This window comes from Lissotriton helveticus, chromosome 2_1 (genome assembly GCF_964261635.1).
Source record: "Lissotriton helveticus chromosome 2_1, aLisHel1.1, whole genome shotgun sequence".
Classification (NCBI taxonomy): domain Eukaryota; kingdom Metazoa; phylum Chordata; class Amphibia; order Caudata; family Salamandridae; genus Lissotriton; species Lissotriton helveticus.
Genome location: NC_136059.1, coordinates 90,338,924 through 90,361,751, shown reverse-complemented (window position 1 = coordinate 90,361,751; position 22,828 = coordinate 90,338,924). Strand labels below are relative to the sequence as shown.

Below are 22,828 nucleotides of genomic sequence, written 5' to 3'. Positions count from 1 at the left end.
GGCCTATTGTATCGCACAATGGAGACTTATTGTAATTTCCTTGATCATTTTATGGCAACTTTTGTCACAAATTTAAAATCGTACTGTTGTAACAGTATGGATTGTTGAGGGAGGATATATGACCTAACATGAGAAAGCACCTATTTGTTGATATCTTTGGATGTCTGCTCTCTCTACAGGTTAATTGACCACATGAAAGGGGTAGATGCATGTACGTATTTTTTCCAGAGTAGGCCTATATCCATGTTAGTCCACACTAATATTGGATTGAAATTGCATTTATACAGTGCTTACTACCCCTGACTCTGCATCAAATCTCTTTTTCAGCGATTAGCACGTTACTCCAGAATCCATAAACGATTAGTGTTGAATTAGTATAGTGAAATATGAAAGTGATTTGAATGGTGAATAGGTTAGTCAGTTATTTGGATTCAGAAGGATAGAGGAGGGAAAAAAGGTTTTTATTTGTATAGTGCTTGCTACCCTTGATGGGATGTTGAAGAGGTTTTTGGCAAGCAGCACGCTCCTCCGGAAACCCATAAAGGATTAGTGGTGAATTAGTATAGCGAAATATGATAGTTATTTGAGTGGTGGATATTAGTTATTTGGATTGAGAAGGGTAGTGGAGGGCTAGAAGAGGGAACAAGGTTTGCATTTATATAGCGCTTGTTACCCCTGATGGGGTGTTGAAGCGCTTTTTTGGTGAGTAGCACTCTACTCCGAAACCCATATAGGATTAGTGGTGAGTTAGTATAGTGAAATATGAAAATTTGAGAAGTGGTCATGTTCGTCTGTTGTTTAATATGTTGAAAACGATCTACTGTTTCGAACGAAATATTCTTCTTGATAAAACTGTATGTTGACAAAGATCTGGGACAGTGATGGGCACAAGCTTCGCCTCCAAGCAAATTTGTTCTTGGGCTGATAGGAGAATCAGGTGGTCTGGGCTGAGGCCAATTGGAAGTACACTGAACATATACCCCCTATGGATCAGACACATAGATCTGTTTCTTATTTGGTTTAGGCAAAAAGACCTAGCTCTTGAATTTATTGACATCTTCTCACAAAACATTCTGAATCTTCGCTTCACCCACAATATCAGCGATATATATTGTGAAATCTTGGATGTGGCTGTTACCATCAGCAATAACAAACTGGTCACTTCTCTGTTTAGGAAAGAGACTGCGGGCAACAGCACGTTGCTTGCTTCCAGCCATCACCCTACTTCACTCATCAGTTGTACACCGTATGGTGAGTTCTTGCAAGCACGTAGGAACTGCAGTACAGAGAAAAGCTTTCTTAAGGATCAAAACAACATGACACAAGGTTTCAGAGAAAGGGGATATTCCAATACATTATCTCAGGCAAAAAGGGAAACTACAAGATACTAAAGAGGAGGAAGTTTTGTTTAAAAAGTCTCTTCCTTCAAGAAGAAACGATCTGAAATGATACCTAGAATGATTACCAAGTATAATAAGAGATGCAACAAAATTAAGAAACGTTCTAAGGAAACTGGTCTCATTAAAGCTGAGCCTGTGATTGGAAAAAGCCTAGGCAAGTCTCCCTTGGTTACTTACAAATGGGCAAAGTAAATCTGGGACTAGCTTGTTCACAGTATTCAGGAAGCCCCCTCCTATTACCTGTTTGGGATCACGAGAGGGCTTCTTTATATGCAATTCTTGCAAAGCATGCAAAACAGCCATAGTTGTAAGGATTATAAGACCTATGATGGCAGAATGAGACAAATCTGCAAGTTCAGTACCTCAGGCCTCGAAAAATCTACTCGCCCACTCACATTTGCCAGTAAAAGTTTCAGGTCGAGATATTTTTAGCACCTACTAGTCCCATCTGGCAGTAAAATTAGGTTGGAAAGGAACATGTCTTCTGCTCGTTCAGAAAGTGAATGAGCAATAAAGATGCCATTAAATCTTGTTTTTATCTTGATACAATAGCCGTCTATTCTGGGAAAGAGGTCAAATGTCAGTTTGTCTTTTAACTAATTGCTGCTTGGAAAATGGGATTTACTTTTCTCTCTTACTAGAGTTAGGGGTTTTCCTCAAGTGAGCTGTCTGGAGATGTCATTTATTGTTCTCTAATACAACATTTAAATACATAGCCTGTAAATTAATATTACAAATATTTCAAACTATATCAGGAATTACAAAAGCACATTTGTTTGTAATTAGAAAATGTAATGCAAGCAAAGATTTAAATAGGAGCAAAACAAACCAGAACACTTTACTTGGTGATGCGCAATTGACACATATTTGCAGAAACCCTATTTCCAAACATGGTTTGTACACTATATAGTTTTATCAGTAAAGCTGCAGGTCTATGGCTCTCAGAGCCAACCCGCAGTAAAATGTTGCAAACAGCATTTCTGTAATTTAAAAAATATATAGACACATGGACCTTACATACGTTTAGGCGAATTGCACTATTTATGGCTAAAGTAAAAGTGCCTATGCATTTCAAGTTGAAGGGGCATGAAATAAAAAAACTTACAAACGAAAATCTTGTGTTCAGTAGGTCTCCACCTGCCAAAGACTGCGCACATGCGCAGTCTCGCTGGCGAGACTTAATGGGATAGAGAGAACATCACTAGCGAGGTTAAGCCCCGCCCCTCTTCTCCATTGGCTGGCCTCCTAAACGGTGGCCAGCCATTGGAGAAGAGGTCCTAGTGACGTTCTTCTTTCTATCTAAACCCCGTCCTTTGCAGACTGGGGGGCGTGTTTATGACTGTTTACATTCTTTGTTTTAGGTCTCCGCCTACGAAAGACTGCGCACATGCGCAGTCGATCTGGCGAAGACCTAAAAACATCAAAGAATGTAAACAACAGTCGAAAACACGCCCCCCAGTCTGGAAAGGACAGGGCTTACTGACAAAAGACTGTGTGATTGATTGACTTGACTGGACGCTCGCTAATCACTTTGAACGCAGAATGCAGGCCAATCCCACACTCAATGCAATATGCGAACCATTGAAGGCTTAAAACAGTAGTTCACGCACATTGACGGCACGCCGTTGACGCGGAAGCCATGTTAGTGTCAGGCAGACCGATCGTTCTCTGCTGATTCCTTGTAATGAGAATGGCCTGGCATTAAGGTGGCAACTCTAGTGACACTGCCACGCCCATGCTCAGACTCTGGTGCGCTTTGAGGTACTTTCGATATTCCACGTTTTGTGCACTCATTTAGCTTCACTGCAGTACGGTACGCTTCTTCAAACCATTATTCCACACAGAAATGGCAGACCAACGCATCAGGCAGATTAAGGTCAAGACCCGTGTAGTAAAAAGGTGAGTGCATGGCTAGTGTGCGATTTAAGCTCTTTGCCATCCCAACACCAAGAAGCTGAGTCACTCAGGGCTGAGGGATCACGGCCTGGACCCTCTTGTTCTGCAGGTATGTGGTAGTACAGCATCCCCACAGGGTATCACCGCAGCCAATTCCTAAAACGTTCCTACTCCCCCATACCCCCCACCTTCCCCAAATCGTGTAAGCTCGTCCATGCTGCCACTTGTCCCCAGGAAGGACTAAAATGCCCCAAAAGTGCCCAGGTAAAGGCACCATCAAACAGCAGTTGTACCCTGATCAGGGCCTTGCTTTAAGTGCAACTATGCTTTGGAGGTTCGCTAGTACACCAGACTCTGTACTGAACGTAGCTATTCCTTCGCTTATGTGATGGTACTTTCACGCACTGAACGGTGGCCATATGAGAATACTACCATACATCAAATTGTGTCGCTATGCTATGTTTTATGTTATCTGTATAGCTCACTGTTTTGCTTTGAAGCAGGTGCAGGTTAGAGTCTAAATAAGTGTTAGGGGTAGTGTATGGTATGAATTGATCGTGTTTGTGACGACTGTAGAGTTCTCTACTTTTGAAGCATCTGAAGCGAAGCATGCTAGTATAGAAGGTAGCTGGATCAACACGAGGTGCATTGGAGATGTTCTGTGTGGGACGAGCATGTCGTGATCCATGAGGACAGAAGATGTGATCTGATTGTGTTGTCTATGGTAAGTTACTACATCTAAAGCTGTTTGTGTGGTGAAGGAGCTGCTTGAGTGGTAAGGGTGGAAAGAACTGCCCTAGTGCCCAGAAAGGCGTGCACGGTGGAGTTGGCCTCTGCGGGATAACGTTGAATGTAATGCTCAAAGGTCAGAGAAGTGTACAAGCTGTGTAGCAGCGGGCTCGTTGATGCACTTGAGCATGCCAGTGTTGTGAGAGGTTTAAGTAACCTAGTGCACACCTTCCTACATAGCTGAAATATGAGTGGGGCTCAGTGTGTGGCTGTGTGCGTGTGGGGGGGGGCTCTGTGTGTGTGTGGGGGGCTCTGTGGGGCACTGTGTGTGTGGGGCTCTGTGTCTTGTGTGTGGGGCTCTGTCTGTGTGTGGGGCTCTGTGTCAGAACATATATATCTTATATATACATATATGTCCACTCCACTCTATATATAATACATGGGTAAAACATTCAGTAAGTCATTTACAGCGCCAATAGTTCTAATTTATGCAAATGTGAGACCTATTGGCATTGCATAGAATAAATTCAACTTTGCAACATACCACATAAATCCACACCATATATAATACCACTCCAAACCATCCCACATAATTTCACACACCATTCATTGATACGTAATTCTACACCACACAACATAGCACTCCACATAATATCACTCTGTGCCACATAATTACACTCCACATAATGCAACATCCCACATAAATGCACTCTATGCCAATAAGCATAATTTCACTCGACACCACACAATTCAACATCACACATTTCCAATACACATCACATAATTATACACCAAACACCATACCCAATTGTCGATGCAGCGCACGCAACAAAATTAGTTTTATTTATTTGTTTTCTTACCTCTAATCAGCCGTAATCTGTAGTTTACTACCCCCCACCATGCCCCTCCCCCGCCCCAAGTCCACGCCCAGCAGCACTTCCACCATGGGCGTGACGTACCATATCACAGAATACCATATAATAGAGGGGAGGAGTTGGTCTAATGGCTAGGGCGGTCTACCTCGAATCTGGGGAACAGGGTTCGAGTCTCTGCAATGACGCTGAACATCCTGTGATTCTGGGTAAATAACTTAATCTCCCCATGCCTAAAAAAAAATGAACGGTCTGGTGCAATGTAAAGTGCTCTAATATCCAATACCTTCGAGTCCTCCTTAAAAAAAAAAAAAAAAGCATAAAGGTAACGATCAGTGACTCGGCGTGGGGAGAGATAAGCTCTTGTGCCGAAGTTCAGGCAGGAAAACGTCTTGAACCACGCCCTGGTGCCCTTATTTTCTACCCTAAAGGACTGGTTTTCCTTACACGGGCATAAAGCTTGGCGCGATTGGCTGATGGCTGCAGAGGAGGCTGAATCAGGGTGACCCAATGCCCCCGCCTGGATGTGTGGAGGGAGGGGAGGTGAGGGATGCTGAGGCAGACGGATGGGAGGATGGGGCGGGCACCTTTATCAGAACTCTGGAACAAGACAAAGAATAGTGCAATCGACCCAATAAGGAAGTGAAGGGGAGCACTCCAGAATAAAAGTATTTTGGAATTTCGGGAGAGCCGGGGAAAGCATCCGCATCCGAGCAACAGGATACAGCCGGAACGAAGAGAACCATGGTAAAAAATGTTTTTTTTTAAAAGGTGAAAGTGTTATGAAGTTCTTTTAACCTTTCCTGTAAGCGCGAGGAATGTCCAAACCAAACCACATAATTCCTCTCAACACGATATATGTCCACTCCACTCTATATATAATACATGGGTAAAAAACATTGTCATTTACAACGCAAATAGTTCTAATTTATGCAGGAAGTAGCTCTGGAAAGTATTGCAGTCTAAGGGTGCATATGCAGTTCTTTCAATATTTTGAAGTTCTCTTCCTGCTTGTTTGGCGCGTTAGTGATTCTTGCCTCGTGGTATTCGGCCTTCCTGCCGGTAATGGATTTTTTATATAGAGTAAGTCGGGATTTATAGGTTGCCAACTCCCCTGGGTCGTAGGCTTTCTGCCATCGCCTCTCTGCGTGGCGGAGGCTTTGCTTTTGTTCCCTCAGGGTCTCCTTAAACCTGGGGACCCATCCCTTTATTTCTCACTCTCTTTTCTCCGGGGCCTCTTTGTCTATGGCTCGGCATAAGGTATTGGTCAGGGCTTCGCTATCCTGGTCTAAATTTCCTGATTTGAGCTTGGGCACCTGGGGGGGACCTGAGTAGAGTTTCTCCTAGGTTGTCGGCTTAAATTTTCTTCCTGTTACGCACCTTTCTCCATTCTGGGGGTGGTTGGAATAGTTGGCTGTCTGTTGGGACCCAGCAGCTGAGGACTGCATGGTCTGACCAAGCACAGGGGCTGATGTCTATTGGACTGGCCCATGGTTGCGAGGTCTAGATAAGATCCAGGGTATGTCTTTTGAGTGGGTGGGGGCCATCCACAAGTTGGTGGAGCCCCATTGCGCACATTCCTGTCTCAAACAGGCTAGCGGGCGGCTCTTTCGGGACTGTATCCCAGTGATAGTTAAAATCACCAGTCACCAAAAGTCATTTGTACCGTGAACAAAGGTCAGTAATAATTTCCATTAAAAGTTGTTAAAGCTTGGGGTTAGCCGTTGGGGGCAGTATGCAACCAACATTAGAAGGCAGGATGTTTTAAATGGAATTTTGACCCCTAATATGTCCGCCCGATCAATGCTCTAAGCCACTATTTTAGAGGCCTTTATACTATATGTTGTTCTGTTACAACCATGTGTGAGCCATGTGTCTTGCCTGGTGCAGGGATTCTTGGCTGTCCATTATTTTTAGCAAGAGATCTGCTAGTACCTCCAACCTGATTAAATGGAACATGAGCTACAGAGACCACACAGGCCCCTCTTATCTTATCTCTGAATTTGTAAAGCGCACTGACACCATAAGTTTCCTGGCGCTGAAAGTAAGTGCAGAAGATGTGGAAGAGCAGGCTAACCGAACCAAGCGAATAACCAGGTTTTTAAGGTCTTTCTGAAATTCAGAAGGGTACTGCTGGTCTTGATCGCCAAGGAGAGGGGATTCCACAGCTTGGGTGCCAAGTGTGCAAATCTGTGACCTCCTAGCTTTTTGAGTTTGATAGTGGGGGTGACCAGTAGGTGAAGGTGAGCGGACCGGATATTGCGAGCCGGGCAGTGTTTCACAATGAGGGTTTTCAGGAAGTCTGGGCTGTTGCAGTGGAGGGCTTTGAATATAAGACAGCCAGTCTGAAGGCGGCCCTCTGTTCGATTGGTAGCCAGTGCAGTTTACGCAACAAGGGTCTAGCTGCCATTTCGGAGTTTTGTAAATTAGTCTTGCTGCCTGATTTTGCACGATTTGAAGGCGGCGGAGCAATCGCTGTGGTAGGCCTCGGTAGAGGGAGTTGGAGAAGTCGAGACGGGATAGTACCAGGGAGATCACAACTTGTACCAGCGCAGCGTGCGAGAGCAGGTGGGAGATCTTTCGGATTTTTCGTAACTGAAATATGCTAGATGAAATCACTGCCCCCACCTGAGCCTTGAGGGAAGATCTGAGTCGATGATCACCCCAAGGCTCTTCACCGAGCCAGAGTGTGTGGGGGATGGGCCCAGCTCATTAGTCCTGAACTGAGGGCCCCAGTATGCCATGCTGTTGCCTGACAGGATGAGTTCCGTTTTCCCTGGGTTGAGTTTTAATTGGTTGTGATTCATCCACCGCTGTATGTGTAGCATCACTGCTTGGAATTTTGTTGCGGCATCAGGGGAATCTTCGCCTAGAGTGAGCGGCCTGCCAGGGGAATGAAGAAAGCGAGACCTGCCGGGGGGATGAAGAGGGAGAGAGGACCCTGGCAGAGCACGCGCAGCGGTTCTTGTTTAGTCCTCACACACGCGCGGGCACATGATGGGCCAGGGCCTGAGGGCAGCAGTCAGGCCTCATCGGATCTAGTTCGAAGAACAGCTCTGAGGTGCGCGCCGCCTTCCATTCAAGTCCGGGATTATGGTGACGGCTTAATTACTTTTGGACAGTAAATGGATACGTTGAATTTTTCATGCGTGCTCCTTGCATGTTGTGGGCCTCGAGGGCAGCAACGGGAAATGAAAGCGTACGTGTATCATGAACACGCAGCTGGCCCTTTTAATTGGGAGTAAATTAATTTAACATGCTTATGGTAGGCTAAGTTAGAGTACATGCGTTTGGTGCCAAGTACCAGTTGGTTGTAGCAGTACCACTCCACCCGAATCCATGTGATCCAATGTTCCTGCACCTTAAGTAACCAGACGGCGAGAATACCATGGACAGTTTGACCAAACTCATCCAGCACAATCACTGACTTCAGTAGCAGAGGATCAGCTATGATCCTGTCCCATCCCCTCCTGTCAGCACAACGACCAACTTGGGTCGCTAGCTCATATTTACCACCAAATGTGAGTAGATTCGTCTCCAGAAGAAAACATCCAGTTTTCCACCTGGTAATGCTGTGCCTTCGAAGTTATTCCTCAGTCAGTGGACTGAATATCATACTTCATCATTACAGGCCTGGTATGTTTTCATACAGGGTCCAAACAACGTGTGATTGGACCTTTAGTTTTGTTGATCTTGTTGCCTTAAAAATAATCCTAATAATATGATTGACACCTTCTTTTTGTAGCTTCACAGCGTACTTCTGCCGTTTTTAAGAACTGTAAATAACCAGTTACAATTGCTCAGTTTGCGGTTACTCAGTTGCTGTTACTCAATTGCTGAGCTGGTAGGAATAGATTCAACCTTGGGATTCAAACTTGTGATTAGCAGCTCACCACGTATTTCAGCAGTGAACGTTTTACGCACTTAAATATCCTGATGGCAACAAGGGGAGGTGCAGACAGCAAGACCACATGTTCGGTGTCCTAGTTGATGGAGGACATTTCCCCCAAGCAGGTGGGATGTCTGACATTTGAAAGTATTAGCATGACAAATGTGCAGTGGGACTCATTCAGACCCTGCTATTTCCGTTATCACTGTGCAGGTTTCATGACTTTCCAGAACTTTTCTGTAGCATTAGTTAGGATCTCGGGCTTGATTGTTGGTTGCTCCATAGACTGGACTCAAGGCCCTTCAAAGTTCTTTCTCGTTTTTAGGTCGAGCCTGTATTCAAGTAAATGTAAATGTGGGTGTACTTGTAAAGCGCACTGCGACTCCAAGGTGTATCCTGGCGCTGAAGACCGCTGGTGAACCCGTCCTGGTTTTCCCTGTGAGATGGTCCCTTTCTGGTGAATCATAATTGCGTGCTTAGGACATATGGGCGGAGAACAGGTTAAGAATCAAGCGGACTGCTCATCTTGACAGCCGCCATCTCCTTAACTACTCAGGATTGACCGATCGGTCTCGAATCCTTACCAAGGTAATTCGCCCTTCCCCCACCTCACAGTACGGATAACTTCCTAGGGGACAGTCTCTTAATGTTTGCCTTCATTTTACAGGCATTCATGCCCTCGGACGAGGCGCTTCCTTACTCCAAGCCTTGTCCCGTCCCACATGCTGCACCTAACTCCTTGAGGTAACTTGCTTGGTTCTCCGCCCATATGTCCTAAGCACGCAATTATGCGGGCACTATGTTTTATTATTGTTTGATACCCACAGGTGCCAGACCTTAAAGCCAACCGCGTCCACTCTTGACGTCCCATCGGAGTTCACTCGTCCACAGGGCGTGGTTAGTATTGTCATTGTCCCGGTCACGTTACCCACAGATCCCCGCACGCTAACCTTAACTCGACTCTATCACCGCCTATGGTCACTGTTCTTACTCCTTCGCCGCATTTTGTTATCTAGGCTTCTAGTTGGAGCCTATCAACCGACGAATAGCCAATTCACCTTAGCCATCATGTAGAACACAATCCGAACCTCCTCACAGGGCACTACCACTCCATGCCTCTAATCTATCGACCCCTCACAGCCTGCTCATCACAACCACTACCGAACCCTCAGTCATCACTGCCTGAAGTTCACTGGTGCACCAGTTCACTACTGTGTGTTGAAATAACGCGTACATGGATGACATGTCTATTTTCTATTGAAAACGTTTCTTTTTCTCCATTTTTCCTCCTGTTTATCCTCACAGGCTTCGAAACAGCTCAGGCATTAGCAATAATATTAGTCCTGAAGATGATCCCAGTAAACAATTGGAGCTAGGGATCGAAACGTCACGTCGACTGTTGTAACAGAACTGCATGTCTCTAACGTATATATTAAGTGCAGTAACTGTTTGTGCATGCTTACACAAGATTGCATTGTTCTGTAAGCTGCCTTTCGTTCCAACTCTTTTGCCTGTCTTAATTTCTTAATTTCTTCTGTTTCCTTCATGACTTGGTACAGGCTTGTGCCCAGTCTTCTTGATTCATGTTCTATTTGTCAATTTTTTTTAAAAAAAATCTTGAAAATAAATCTGTGTCCGGCTGGACATGTGAAATTAAGCCATAGTTCTTATTTAAGTCTGATTGCTATTTTCTGAAAAGTATCTGATAAGCTCAGGACCTTTGTTCTTGATAAAAATACTAATTACCCGAGGTCCTCAGCCATTTAACACGGGTTCCCTTGTTCAATATACTGTTCACATTCCAAGCAGCCCGGGACAATGGCGGCCTTTTCTTTAAAATTAAATAGGTCTTGCTTTTACAAGAGTTTGAGTTATTGGCATTGTAAATGACAATGTCTTTTATTTATGTGCTAATTATCAAAAAAGATAAATAAAAGGCATTGTAATTTACAATGCCAATGTCTTAAACTCTCAAATTCGAGACCTATTACATTGCAAATGCTTGTTTACAACTTTTACACTGGCATTTTATGGGGTATTTAGGGTGGGAGAACGTGTGGTGCGTAACAAACAGGACTGGCACAGGGGGGCTACAGTTTGCTCATATCACGCTACAAGGGAGCTTGCTGTCGCGATCGATCCCCAGATCCAAAACAGACCAAAACGTCAGGAGGGGATCATATTATACTGCAGAAGGCAAGCTCTTGCTATCCGGTGGGCAACCTCAAGACTTTCTTGGAATGCAGGCAGCGAGGATTGGGGCCCATTTCTGATTCATGAGGATGGCACCCTGCAAACCATATTCCAGTTTAGCAGGGTGCTGGGCTTAGCATTGGGGGCTGTGGGCTAGTCATCAAGGTTTGGTACCCTTTCTTTCAGGATTGGGTCTGCCACAGAGACCACGGAGAGAGGCCTTTCGGGGCAACCAATGCCCAACATTGGTTGTTGGTGTTCTGATTGTTATAAGCGATATGTACGGTTACACATGCTTTGAGTTATGACTAATGACTGTGTTTATTTTATCTTTGGTCTCCCACAGTTATCTTTCCCTGTGCCCCAGGAAGGAAGCTCGCCGTTGTGCAACGATCACCAGAGCCTCGTCCAGTCCAGGTCCCCGCCTTGGGGCCAGGTGTTAGTGAAGTTTGGGTAGTAGGTCACTCTTATGTGAGCAGATTGAAAGACCATTTTTTTGCAGAACGTTATCCTGAATGGGCACGTCGGGCTGGTTTCAATGTGTCTTTCTATGGGCAAGAAGGTTTGCGTCTGGAACAGTTGCGGAGCTTGTTGGAACCTCTCCTGGCTGGGACTCCTACACCACCTGCAGCGGTGATCGTACATCTGGGGGGAAACGACCTGGTGCATTTGGGTCGGAAGTACGTTGGTGATGCAGTGGTCACTGAGCTAGGATGGTTGGCGGAGAAGTTCCCACAGGCAGTATTAGCATGGTCACACATTATCCCCAGGTTTCAATGGCAGGGAGGTGTGTCAGTCAAGGGATTGAATCACTCTGTCAAAAAACTCAATAATAAATTGGACAAGCTTTGTCAGTCCCCAAAACTCCAAACCATTTCACATGGATGCATCAGGGGACAGAGGTATTATATGCAGGATGGGGTTCACCTGTCGAAAGAGGGCAATGACCTTTTTGCTCTGGATCTATTGGCATGGTTGGTACGGTGCACAAGACAGATTTAAGAACATTTTGGGGGATGGGGGTGGGCAGATAATCAGTCAACTATGCTTGCTTGTGGCGGCAAGGTCATGATTGGTGGGGCATTTTACGGTCCTTATTAGGCATCACCATTTGGTAATGGGTTATGCCTGGGAAGGACTGTGGTCTCTCGTAGAACCCCAGGAGGCGTTTTAAGGCAGGTAGACAGGCTGGAGGGTGCAGGGGGGGGGTAGGAAAGTTCAGCTTCCAGTAGGCCTTTTGTGCAAATCTGCACACAGGCGCCAAGTTGGCATAACCGCGCAGCCCCTTGGGGGTAGTGTTTGAGGGTGTAGGGAGTGCTTGAGGGAGATAACCTTTCTGGGCAACAGTGCCTCCTGTGCAGTGTCACTCCAGGGGGAGGGGTCTACCTAGCATTTTAGTTGGACCAGTCATGACCTTAGCCGTAGGCTCATTCGAGATATGCAGAAAACAGAAATGTACATAATTTAGTTTTAGGTTAGGAGTGATTAAGTATTAGACATTTAGTTAAGGTTAGCCTTCCATAAGAAAATGTAAATACATTGTTTACAGAAGGAGTTCGTGTATTAAGATTCTGGACTGTTTGTCGAGATCGCTGCGTATTGTAAATTTATAAATGTATAACAATTCATTCAATGTTTGTCATTTTAATAAAATACGGCCGGGGTTTTTCCGACCCCTAATCCTAGACAGTTGTGGCATCAGCATTTTTCTATGCCTCGGGGGAGAATGGGGGGGAGGGGGGGGGGTCTCTTTGGGGGGCTCGCTCTTGGGGGAGGACTTCTTGTGCCGTGAAGATGGCTGGAAACTACAGCCTGCTTCTATATAGTAACTTTTGCTCAGTTACTTATTGTTGTATTTGGGCGCTAAGCTTCCACTAAAAGTGTGAGTAGTTGCCCATACAGAGTTAACATAAGTGGAAATGACAAAATAATAAAGTAATATCGCAAAATGTGCTGGGCTATGCATATTTACTCAACCCTACCACCTAATTTGGTCCCGCGTCGTATAACTCCAGTGGTCCTGCCTACAAGTTACTCGGCATCCAGCAGTCTCTCCTTTTGCATTGAGTTGCATAGCTGGTGTAGTGCCTCCAACCAAAAAGTGTACTGAGGCAGTCTACACTATGGTAGAGTAAAAACAAGAACATGTGCAAAGCATTGAATGACTTAATTTAATAATAATTATTTCTGTTTTATATGGTGCTTCGCACTGCAGTTTTTGCCATCGCCGAGACCTGAAAAATTACCCAATATAATCACACACAATATATCTTTTTTTTAATTTTTATTTATTTAAAAAGGTTTTATATAGCGCTGCTGGACCCGAGAGTATCAGAGCGCTTTACATAGTGAAAAAAAATAAGAACATATAAGTACAATATACAGTTTTCGAGTGTACAGGAAAATGAAAAGAAAATAAAGAGGAAAATGAAAGAAAGAAAAAAGAGTTATGTAAGTAAAGGGGTCAAGTGAGCGGAATAGAGGAGATATTGGAAGAGTTGAGCATAGTGATGGGGGGGAGAGGAGTAGGGTAAGAGCGATCAGTGAATAGAGTGCGTAGTTGACCTTGCTCTGTATTGGACTTGTGAGCAGCAGATGGCAGCAGCGAGTGTTTAACTTAGTCATATTATTGGTTTACATATCAGTGGTCCGAATTGTCTTCTGCTACCCTTTTGTCGAATAGTACCAAATATAACGTTGTAGCTGAACTATTACACATTTTTAATATAAATAAATGTGCATGCAAGTTTCCCTGCTATAACTCAAGAACAATATTAAACTAAGTGTAATCATAGAGATGTTGCGAAATGTATGGATCCACCGTCTGGTAAGCCCGTAGCTCGCTCAATAAGACAATCAATCAATGCTTAAATCTATGTGAACCCTGTAGGTCACCACTATGAATCCTGGTAGGAGCAACTCAGCGTTTCTTCCTTCTGAGATTATTAAAAGGAGTAAAGCCTAGTTGTGTAATAGTGTATGTTTAGTTCTTTGCACAGAAGGCACTACAAGACCTACTTGTGTGCTGGTGACTGACTGGTGTTACGTGTTTGTGCTCCATGTGCGTCTGTGTGTGTATGGGTGTCCAAGGGCGTGCCTACAACTTTCCTTCCACACTCCCCAGACTGGAGTCCCTACCCACTTGCCTGGCAGAAAGCACTCTGAGACTGATAGTGTATTGTAGCTCACCATCTGCTATCGTAAGAATGGTGTGATGCTGGGACCGTCCGGAGCAGTTCACCGCCCTGCACTTTGCCTCCCATACTGGCCCCCAGCAAACATAAACCAACGCCTTACCCGATCCTCCCCTGGAATCTCAACCAGATGTTTATGAATTGTCCCCTAATGCCAAGCAGAGCCATCCATGCCACCCTGAGCCAGTGTGTTTCCTGTTGGTGCTGCCTGTTGCCATCCTAGCGCTCTACTTATGCATAATTTAGTTTCTAGTTTTTGGGGCCCAATCCTACCAAACCCTGACATCTCCCAAACTATTCCCCTGGGCCCCAATCGTGCATCACATCATTTATGGATGCCGCACCCTGTAATGGTAAATTACTTTGACTTTATATTTCATATTTTGAGCCTCTCTGCCACCACAGATGTTAACAAATCATACACAATAGAAATTACTCTCCACTTCACCCAGACTGGCAGTAGAGTCAAAATTGTTTGGCAACCCCCCTCTGTACGCATACATAGGGGACTCCAGGCCACTGGAGTTGTTTTTTTCTGTCAGTTCTGACCTACTTCATTAAAACTGAAAATTGGATAGATTTGTAATCTTAAAAAGGTTGTGGGGGCATTGCTGTTTCAGTTTGTCTCTGCTTTGCTTCATTACAAATATGCTTTATAGAATATTTGTGCCGTTTGTTGTTTGAATACATTGAACCAAACTTGTCAGGAACGGCTTTTGCATGATTGGAAGGGCAATGTTTCCAAATTACTCCTATGGTGCGTGCACAGTCGTAAGTGTGATGCTTTATACGTCTGGGAAGGTGAACATTAGCCAGTAAGATGGCAGCAGATATTACAGTAGCATTAAGTCAAATTGGAAAACTCACAGGAATTAGCCGAGACCTTTTGAATTTACTAAAATATATAAATAATATATTCACTTATGAGCTTTCAGCCTCTCTTTATCCTTTGATCTGTTGTATCATTCACATTTTTGTGTGATTACTAAAGCATGGTGCAGTGGGTCAGCACACTTAAGCCTTTGAGAGTGGAGGCATTTTGGTCTTACAGCAGCGCATCCGCACTCAAAGTAGTTATTTTCAGTGCCAGGGTTTACTAAGGCAACGTGTTTTCTTTAAACAAAAAAAGTGCTTTTATTCAGTAAGAGTTTTTAAATGGTTATCCTGGCGAGGTCCTAGTAGCTCCCACAATAATAAAGGTTTAAAGAAACTAAGAAAAAACAAAATGAGCATTAACAATTACTTTGCCTGCCCTCGCCCGGCGCCAAACTTTCAACACCACTGTAGAGATCGCTCACTTGCTTACCAACCATCAGGAACAAAGTTACAACCATTTTGCTCGTTCCCTGACCTGACTCTACTTTATCGCTCTATAGTAGTATAGTCTAAAGTAAAACTATTACTGTTTAAACCAGCCAGTCTATTTCAGTGTGCACTCACTCACCACTCATAAAAGAATAAACATTTGCAATGCTATAGCTCTCGCATTAGTGATAGTTTGAACTAGTGGTGTTACAAATAATAATGTTTGTTAGATTTTCTTTTGTTGGCAATGTTAATTAAATATATAAAAGCGCGTGATTACCCTAGGGTTCCCTGGCGCTGAGCTCTGCTTAAGCGATAGTCGGAGGGGGTTCAATGAGTAAAGAGCCAGGTTTTCAGACCATTTCTAAAGTAGAGGAGGTCTCAGTCATTTCTCAGAAAGAACGGAAGCTCGTTCCAAGCTTTGGACGCGCAGGTAATAAAGCTCCTGCTTTCCCAGCTGGATTTCCGAACAATGGGGATCTGGACATTTTTGCTCCTTTAGACTGCAGGGTCCTGGTCAGGGCATACCATTTGAATTTTTGCCTCAAATGGTCAGGGCCAATGCCGTTGAGAGCCTTAAATGCTACACATAAGGCCTTAAATGCTACACATAAGGCCTTAAATGCTACACATAAGGCCTTATAACAAACCCTTTGCTTCACCCGGAGCCAATGTAGCCGAGTTAACTCTCTTTTTACCGAAACAAATTTCGGTTTGCCTGTCGGAAGCCTGGTGGCTGCATTCTGAGCTATCTGAAGCCTATTAAGATGTTGATTTTGGGCATTCAGATAAATGCCATTACAGTAGTCTAGCGTGACATAACCAGGACTGTGACTACTGTCCTAAAGTCCGTTTGAGGAAGAAAGGGTTTCATTTTCCTAATAAATTCGCAAAATCAGAAAGCAGTAGGAAACTACTGAGCTTATGTGATCCTTGCAAGTCAATCTGTGATCCATAATGACACCTACGTTTTTTACTTTCAGAGTTGGTGTAGGGTGATTCCGGGGTCAAAATATGAGGGTTGTAACCAAATACAATCACCTCAGTCTTGCTTGAATTCAGCTTCAAACTATTTAAAGCCATCCAACCTACTATGGCTTGCGTACAGAAATGGAAGCGAGCTCCAGCCTCCTTTTCATTACCGTTTTTGATGGATAAAACAATCTGTGTATCGTCAGCATATGAGGTGAACGGGAAACCAAAAGATCTACGTAGTACAGTTAACGGTATCACATAAAAGTTGAAAAGGGTGGGTCTCAGCGAGGACCCTTGAGGGACCCCACATGGGAGGCTAAACGGTCTAGAATTATGGTTATCCAGGTCGACAGTTTGGGTTCTATCAGCTAGGAAGGATTGAAGGAGTTTCCAAGCAGCCCCACAAAACCCAACCCCAGACAACCGATCCATCAACACCCTATTATGGACTGTGTCTGAAGCTGCCGACAAATCCAGCATTATCAAAACCACCTTTCCACCTCAGTCAAGAACCTCCCTTATCACTTCACATGATTTAATTAGAGCAAGTTCCGTACTGTGATTTGCTGTAATGCCATATTGAGTCTTGTCAAAAACATTGTTATTACAATAGGAGCGAAGTTGACGACCACGGCAACGGAAGCCGAGAAATAGGCCGATAGCTGCCAGGATCAAAGGGGTCTAAGATGTTTTTTTAAAAGAAGTAGAATAGATGCCTTTTTCCAATCGATCGGAAAAATTCCAGTAGAGAAAATGTTGTTAATCAGCTGGCTTAAAACGGAACAGATTTCCCAACGCAATTTAAGTATTGAAACTCGGCAGGGGTCACTGGGAGAGGCTGATCGAGCCGAGCTAAGGAGTTTAACAGTTTCTTCCAGCCTAAGAGGTAAAAACTGGTCGAAAACTAGTCCAGAATCTGGTTCTTTTTGGATAGAATTCCCTGGAAGTAAACCTACTTCGTACGATTCCGGGGGAAAAAGTGGAAAAAATACCTTCAACTGAAGAAAAAAGGTGGCCAGAGCTTCACACAATTCTGTAGTAGGGGATCTCTGTGTATAGTCATAATCTAGTGAATAGTCCCGCCCATGTGCGTGGACCCCGGAGCAATCAAAAATAATCTCTTAAGGTGTCGAAAAATGCAGAACTGCACACACGTAAGAGAGAATTAAAGACAGATAATGCAGCCTATATCCACAGGCTACACTGTCCAGTACTTCAACTAGACATTCCACCAAAAAATCCACAAACGGCAAAGCCTGTCCAGATTTCCCTTGCTTTAACAGCAAAATCCCTCTGGAATGATAGAGGGGAGGACATGGACAGACAAGCCCCCATAGGCTGCCATTATGTGGCTCAGAACAGGATACTGTGCCTTTAAGAGAACTTTCCAGAACTTCACAGTATCCCGGAAAGCACAGCAGGTCCCTTTTACTTTCAGTTCTTTTTTCCGGCTCCTGGAGCATTGAGCTCTCCTTTTTCAAGGGTTTATCTGTGATTTTTTCACTTTTTTCAAAGTTATTTAGTGCTTTTCTTGAAGTACTTTGGTGTTTCTTCCTGTTTATCCTTTGGTGCACTCTTTAAGTGTCAAATATGCCTGCATTATTTGACAAATGCCCTGAGTGCTCCAGGAAGAAGGCCAAGTCTGACCCACACGAGTTGTGTATCATCTGCCTTCCCTCATCCCATGTCCCAGAGGAGTGTGACATCTGCCAGGGTTTCTCTAGCAGGACCCTGAGGGATAGGATGAAGATCAGGCTTCAGGGCCTGGAAGACAGAAGAAGGAAGGCACAAGGTGGGTCTGGAGGGGCTTCATCTGCCCATGCTGAGGCCTCTGGGGGGGGGGCTCCCCAGGGGCAGGAAGACCAGCAAACGTCCCCATTCTCCGTCGGCGTCGATTGCACCGACCACGACGTCGAGAGCGATGACTGCAGTCTGCTCCCCGTCTCCCCAGGGCTCTGGGTCGAGGCGACGTCGACGTTCGGCGTCGAGGGATTTGAACAGGCCGCCGTCGAAGTCTCCAGTGACGATTTCGTCGTCGTCTTCATCGGCGTCGTCGTCGAGTGTTCGACGTCGAGAGGCCCGGTGTCGGCGCTCGCCGTCGAGGCCCCACCGCCGTTTGCCGTCGGCAAAGAGGAGATCCTTGACGTCGAGGAGAAGGTCGCCGTCGAGGCAAAGGTCACCGTTGAGACATAGAAGGTCGCTGTCGAGGCATTGAAGGTTGCCGTCGAGGCATAGAAGGTTGCCGTCGAGGCATAGAAGGTTGCCGTCGAGGCATAGAAGGTCGCCGTCGAGGCGTGGAAGGTCGCCGTCGAGGCGTGGAAGGTCGCCGTCGAGGCATAGGCGGTCGATGTCGTGGCGAAGAAGGTCGCCGTCGAGGCGAAGGCATTCACCGTTGAGGGATCGACGCTCGCCGTCGAGGAGGCGAAGCTCGCCGTCGAGGGGCCTACGCTCGCCGTCTGGTCGCCGTTCTTCGATGCCGGAAAGGCGCGGAAGGAGTTCTGGCGCCAGGAGTCGATCTGGCAGGCGTCAAGTGCCAATGGAGGACTCTCCAAAGTCCCAGCCTAGTAGGGAGGGCGGCTTACCGGGCACGGTGTACTCTGTTGTGTATACCCCTGCTAGGCCGAATACAGTCACTCCTCCTCCTCCGTTACCGAGAGGACTGCCTCCGTGGGCTCACACCCCGCCTCCACCTCCTCCACAGCCTCAACCGCAACCCCAGTTGCCTGCTGGCAAGCCTCCCCCGGTCCCTCAGAGGACCGGGTCGTTGCCACGATTTCCTACTCCTCCTAAGGGGACCCCTCGGCCGAGGGCTCCGTCCAAGCCAAAGTCTCCCGTCCCGGTGTAACCGGCAGGGCGACCGAAGCCAAGGAAGTCGTGATCACGCTCCGGACGGAGAGGGAGGTCGCGCAGTCGTCGCAGACCAGGTCATTCTCCCCAACCTTATCGGACTCCCCGGGGACGAGGGTTCTCCCGTGGATGATATCAGCACGTTCCAGGATGTTCTCTTGAGGGGTGCTGCGAAATTGGGAATCACTGTGACGGCTCCAACACCTACGACATCTGTGATTTTTGAGACACTTCACAAGAAGCATTTGTCTCGACCTCTACTACCGCTCGTGCCAGGATTGGTAGAGCCAGCGGAGGAGCTGTTCCTTACGCCTGCAACGGCGAAAGCCGCTCCGTCCCGTCTTCTAAAGAAGTACAGGGCCCCGGATTCCGACCCGGCTTTTCTGAGGATTGACCCTGTTCCGGACTCCGTTATAGTGACGGCGGCCAAAAAACAACACTCCACCTCTCCTTCATCTACCGTGCCTCTGGATAAGGAGAGCCGATGGATCGACTCAAATCGCAGGAAGCCTGTGGAACGGCCTCTACGTCCATGAAGGCCGCTAGCTATGCAGCTCTGCTAGGGCGATATGATCGTGCCCTGTGGGAATCCCTCCAGCAGTTTGCCGATCTCCTGTCGCGAGATAGGAGGGAGGATTTCCTGGAGATCCAGAAGGAAGGGATGCTGGTGTCGAACCAGGTCATCAGCGCGGCCGCTGATGGCTCTCTGTTGGCAGCTGTGAAAAGTTGGCCTGGTATATGATGTCCACAGTTCTGTGGGCACCTTGTATCAGTCCAAACAATCCCTTATGGTGATGGTTGTAAGTCAACCTTATAGACAAGCTATCCTAGGGGTAGCAGACTAAGCAGCCTTAAAGGCTTAACTCAAGAGGGCATGTGAAGCCAGCTGTTTTACCATATGCAATCCTGTAATACCAAATGAAAGGACACCACACAAGTTATATATTATAAAAATATATGCATTTATTCTCAGAATAATCCCCACTACTCTTTATGAGCAATGAAGCACAAGCGTTTAAACAAAAGCACAATATAACATATACAAGTTGCACGTTTTTGGATGAGGCCGGTGGCCACTCAAACCATATATCAGAAAAGGGGTATAACAATCACTAATCGATCGGGGGTAGGGCCTAGGGCCTTGGGAATCGCTTGGACTACAGTGGACTAACAGCAGTTAGGACGGGAGTAGCCCGTGGGATTCGGGTGCAGTGCAGAAAGCACAAGCATGCACCAATGTAAAGTCAATGGTGCGTAAAAGTTATCGTTTTACAGATTAAAGAGTCTTCCGACTGGACTAGGACTACCAAACTTTAGAGTTAGGCACTAGAGGTGTGTACCAGTGTAAGAACACCGGCACTAGTAATTACCTCACCCACAGGAAGCGGGTGCACAGGTGCCAAAGTGTCGGGTTTTGTCACGCAGTTCGATGGTGCCTGAAGATGAAGATGCTGTAGGCGTCCAGAAGAGAAGTGTCCGGTGCGATCCAAGGGTGGATCGAAGCTGAAGGGTACCTGAAAGCAGAGGGGACAGAGTCTTGGTCACGGGGCAGTGACCAGGAAGGAACCAGGAAGGAACCAGGCAATGTCGGGCGCAATCAGGGCGATGTCGGGTGCCTTGTCTCCGCTGCCACGTGGACTCTGGGGCACCGAGTATGTCCTGGAGTGAATCACGAGCTGTCCCACGAAGGCTCTCGCTGTCGGCGGTGTCGGCTTCTCGATCGGAGTCAACAAGCATTGGCAAAGGCAACCCACGCAGGATTCGAAGATGGCTTAATACTCGGACCAGAAAGGTCTGAGCGGGTGCTCCTTTTCAGGGGAGCGAGTGCCAGTCTGGAGCAACCAGACCAGCTGTTCAAGTTTGAAGGTTCGTCGGTTCTGGGGCCACTAGCCAACGGGCAAGCGACCGGACCAACGCGTTGAGCAGAAAAATGCAAAAGGGCCCCACGCAGCACTCGTCGAGTGTGGAGGGGTGAGCTTTGCTTCAAAAGCTGCTCGGGGCTGGAGCTTCTCAAACTCCAATGCACAGCGTCGAGGAAGCCTCAGGTGCTGCACGGTCAGCGCTTCGTGGTTTATTCAAGATGGCCGCTCCCACGCTTCAGGTCGCCTCCACTGGTCCCAGCTCTGCATGGACTGTGGATCGGGCTGTTGGAAGTCAGGATAGCTGGCTCTTGTCAGTCTCTGTCGCTCGAGTTCCAGCGGGAACTGCAACAAAGCAAACGTCGAGGTGCTGGATGGTGCCTGTTTGCACAGGGTGGTCACTCCTTGACCACAAGGGAGATTCTTCAGTCTTCCACGTCGAGTGGGATGTCGAAGGGTCCAGAGTTTCGTTTCATAAGTTTCAGTCAGGATACTCTGATGTGCATTGGCACTGCTCCCACCTGTATTCCAAATCTGGGGGCTGGATTACCTGCTAGGTCCCTCCTATTGTCAGGACTTTACAGGTCGCGCCTGCATTACTGTACTCTCGTGGCGCGAGTAAGAGAATTGTGATCTCTGTAGTCGGAAACGGGGTCCGAACTACATTACCCAGAACTCCCGGCAAGCAGGGAGTACATGTTTGACTCGCGCACGCTTCCTGTTGCGTGTAATTCCAGGTGTTTCCGGTTCAGGAGACGCCGGCCAGAGACGCCTTTCAGAGACGGAGCCTGCAGGTTGCGGGTTGGCGTTTTTCCCTGCCGCTTCGGACGTTGACTAAGGACCGGCGGTCCAGGTAGGAGCGGGACTGACGTTTGTGTTGAGGGTTCAGTAGTTGCGAGCAAGCCCTCGCCTTGCCGCTTTCTGCTCGCCTCTTTCCTGAGAAAGCGGAGCGCTGTGGTAGGATGCCACGCGTTGCCGTTTATCTCCTTCAGGTAGTGCTTTAACTACGAGGAGTATTATTCTTGTTCTTCTGGGAGCAGGGTTCGCGGAGCGCAGTGGTGAAGGACAACCACACGCTTCCGTGTACTCGAAGGAAGGAGACGGTTTGTTTTCTTGGCGTCGGACAGTATTCAAGGAGAAAATACTTGCTTCCTTTGCAGCAGTGCTGCTAACTATCGGATTGTATTACTGTAATCAGTATTTGGTTGGAAACCATCCTTATGCCCAGTAGAGCGGAGTGCTGTGGTTCTTGCTTCCCACGCACTGCCGACTTTACAAATAAGGAGTAAGAGGATTTCCTGCATTGGCCATGGATCATGGTGTTTTGTTTCTCATATGAATTACCTTATCCATCAGAATCCAGCATACCGCTCTCTGGCATTCAGTTCAGGGTATGTTAGGTGCAAAGGGGTTGAGTCTTATGATATAGGTGTTTCAGGAGTGTATCAGCTCTTTGACCTATGTTTATGTTCCTGTAGGTACTTAGTGTCAAGAGAGGGTGCGGTGTTGTACCAAGGCTGGTTTCTTCTATTTTCTAAGGTACCTATGATTCATGCTAGCGAGACTTAATGAGAGTAGACCGTGGTTGCTTAAGTATTAATATCTGTATATATGTTCTTGTCGTTACAGGTATATCCCTTTCCCCGCTGTCCCCTTCTTTTCCCTTCCT

The 22,828-nt window shown here is 46.4% G+C and overlaps 1 protein-coding gene across 7 annotated transcripts in view; it reads left to right on the top strand.

Moving 5' to 3' along the window:
* Positions 1 to 22,828, top strand: part of LOC144817736 (uncharacterized) — a 624,365-nt gene that overhangs the window by 289,929 nt on the left and 311,608 nt on the right. Inside the window, exon 5 of one of the 7 annotated variants that reach the window (XM_078674503.1) lies at positions 11,326 to 12,657. The exons of the other annotated variants lie outside the window; for them this stretch is intronic. Coding sequence (XP_078530629.1) covers positions 11,326 to 11,981 — 656 coding nt within the window. The 3' untranslated portion in view covers positions 11,982 to 12,657. Of the gene's footprint in view, positions 1 to 11,325; positions 12,658 to 22,828 lie in introns of those variants that run through there. 7 annotated transcript variants of the gene reach the window in all.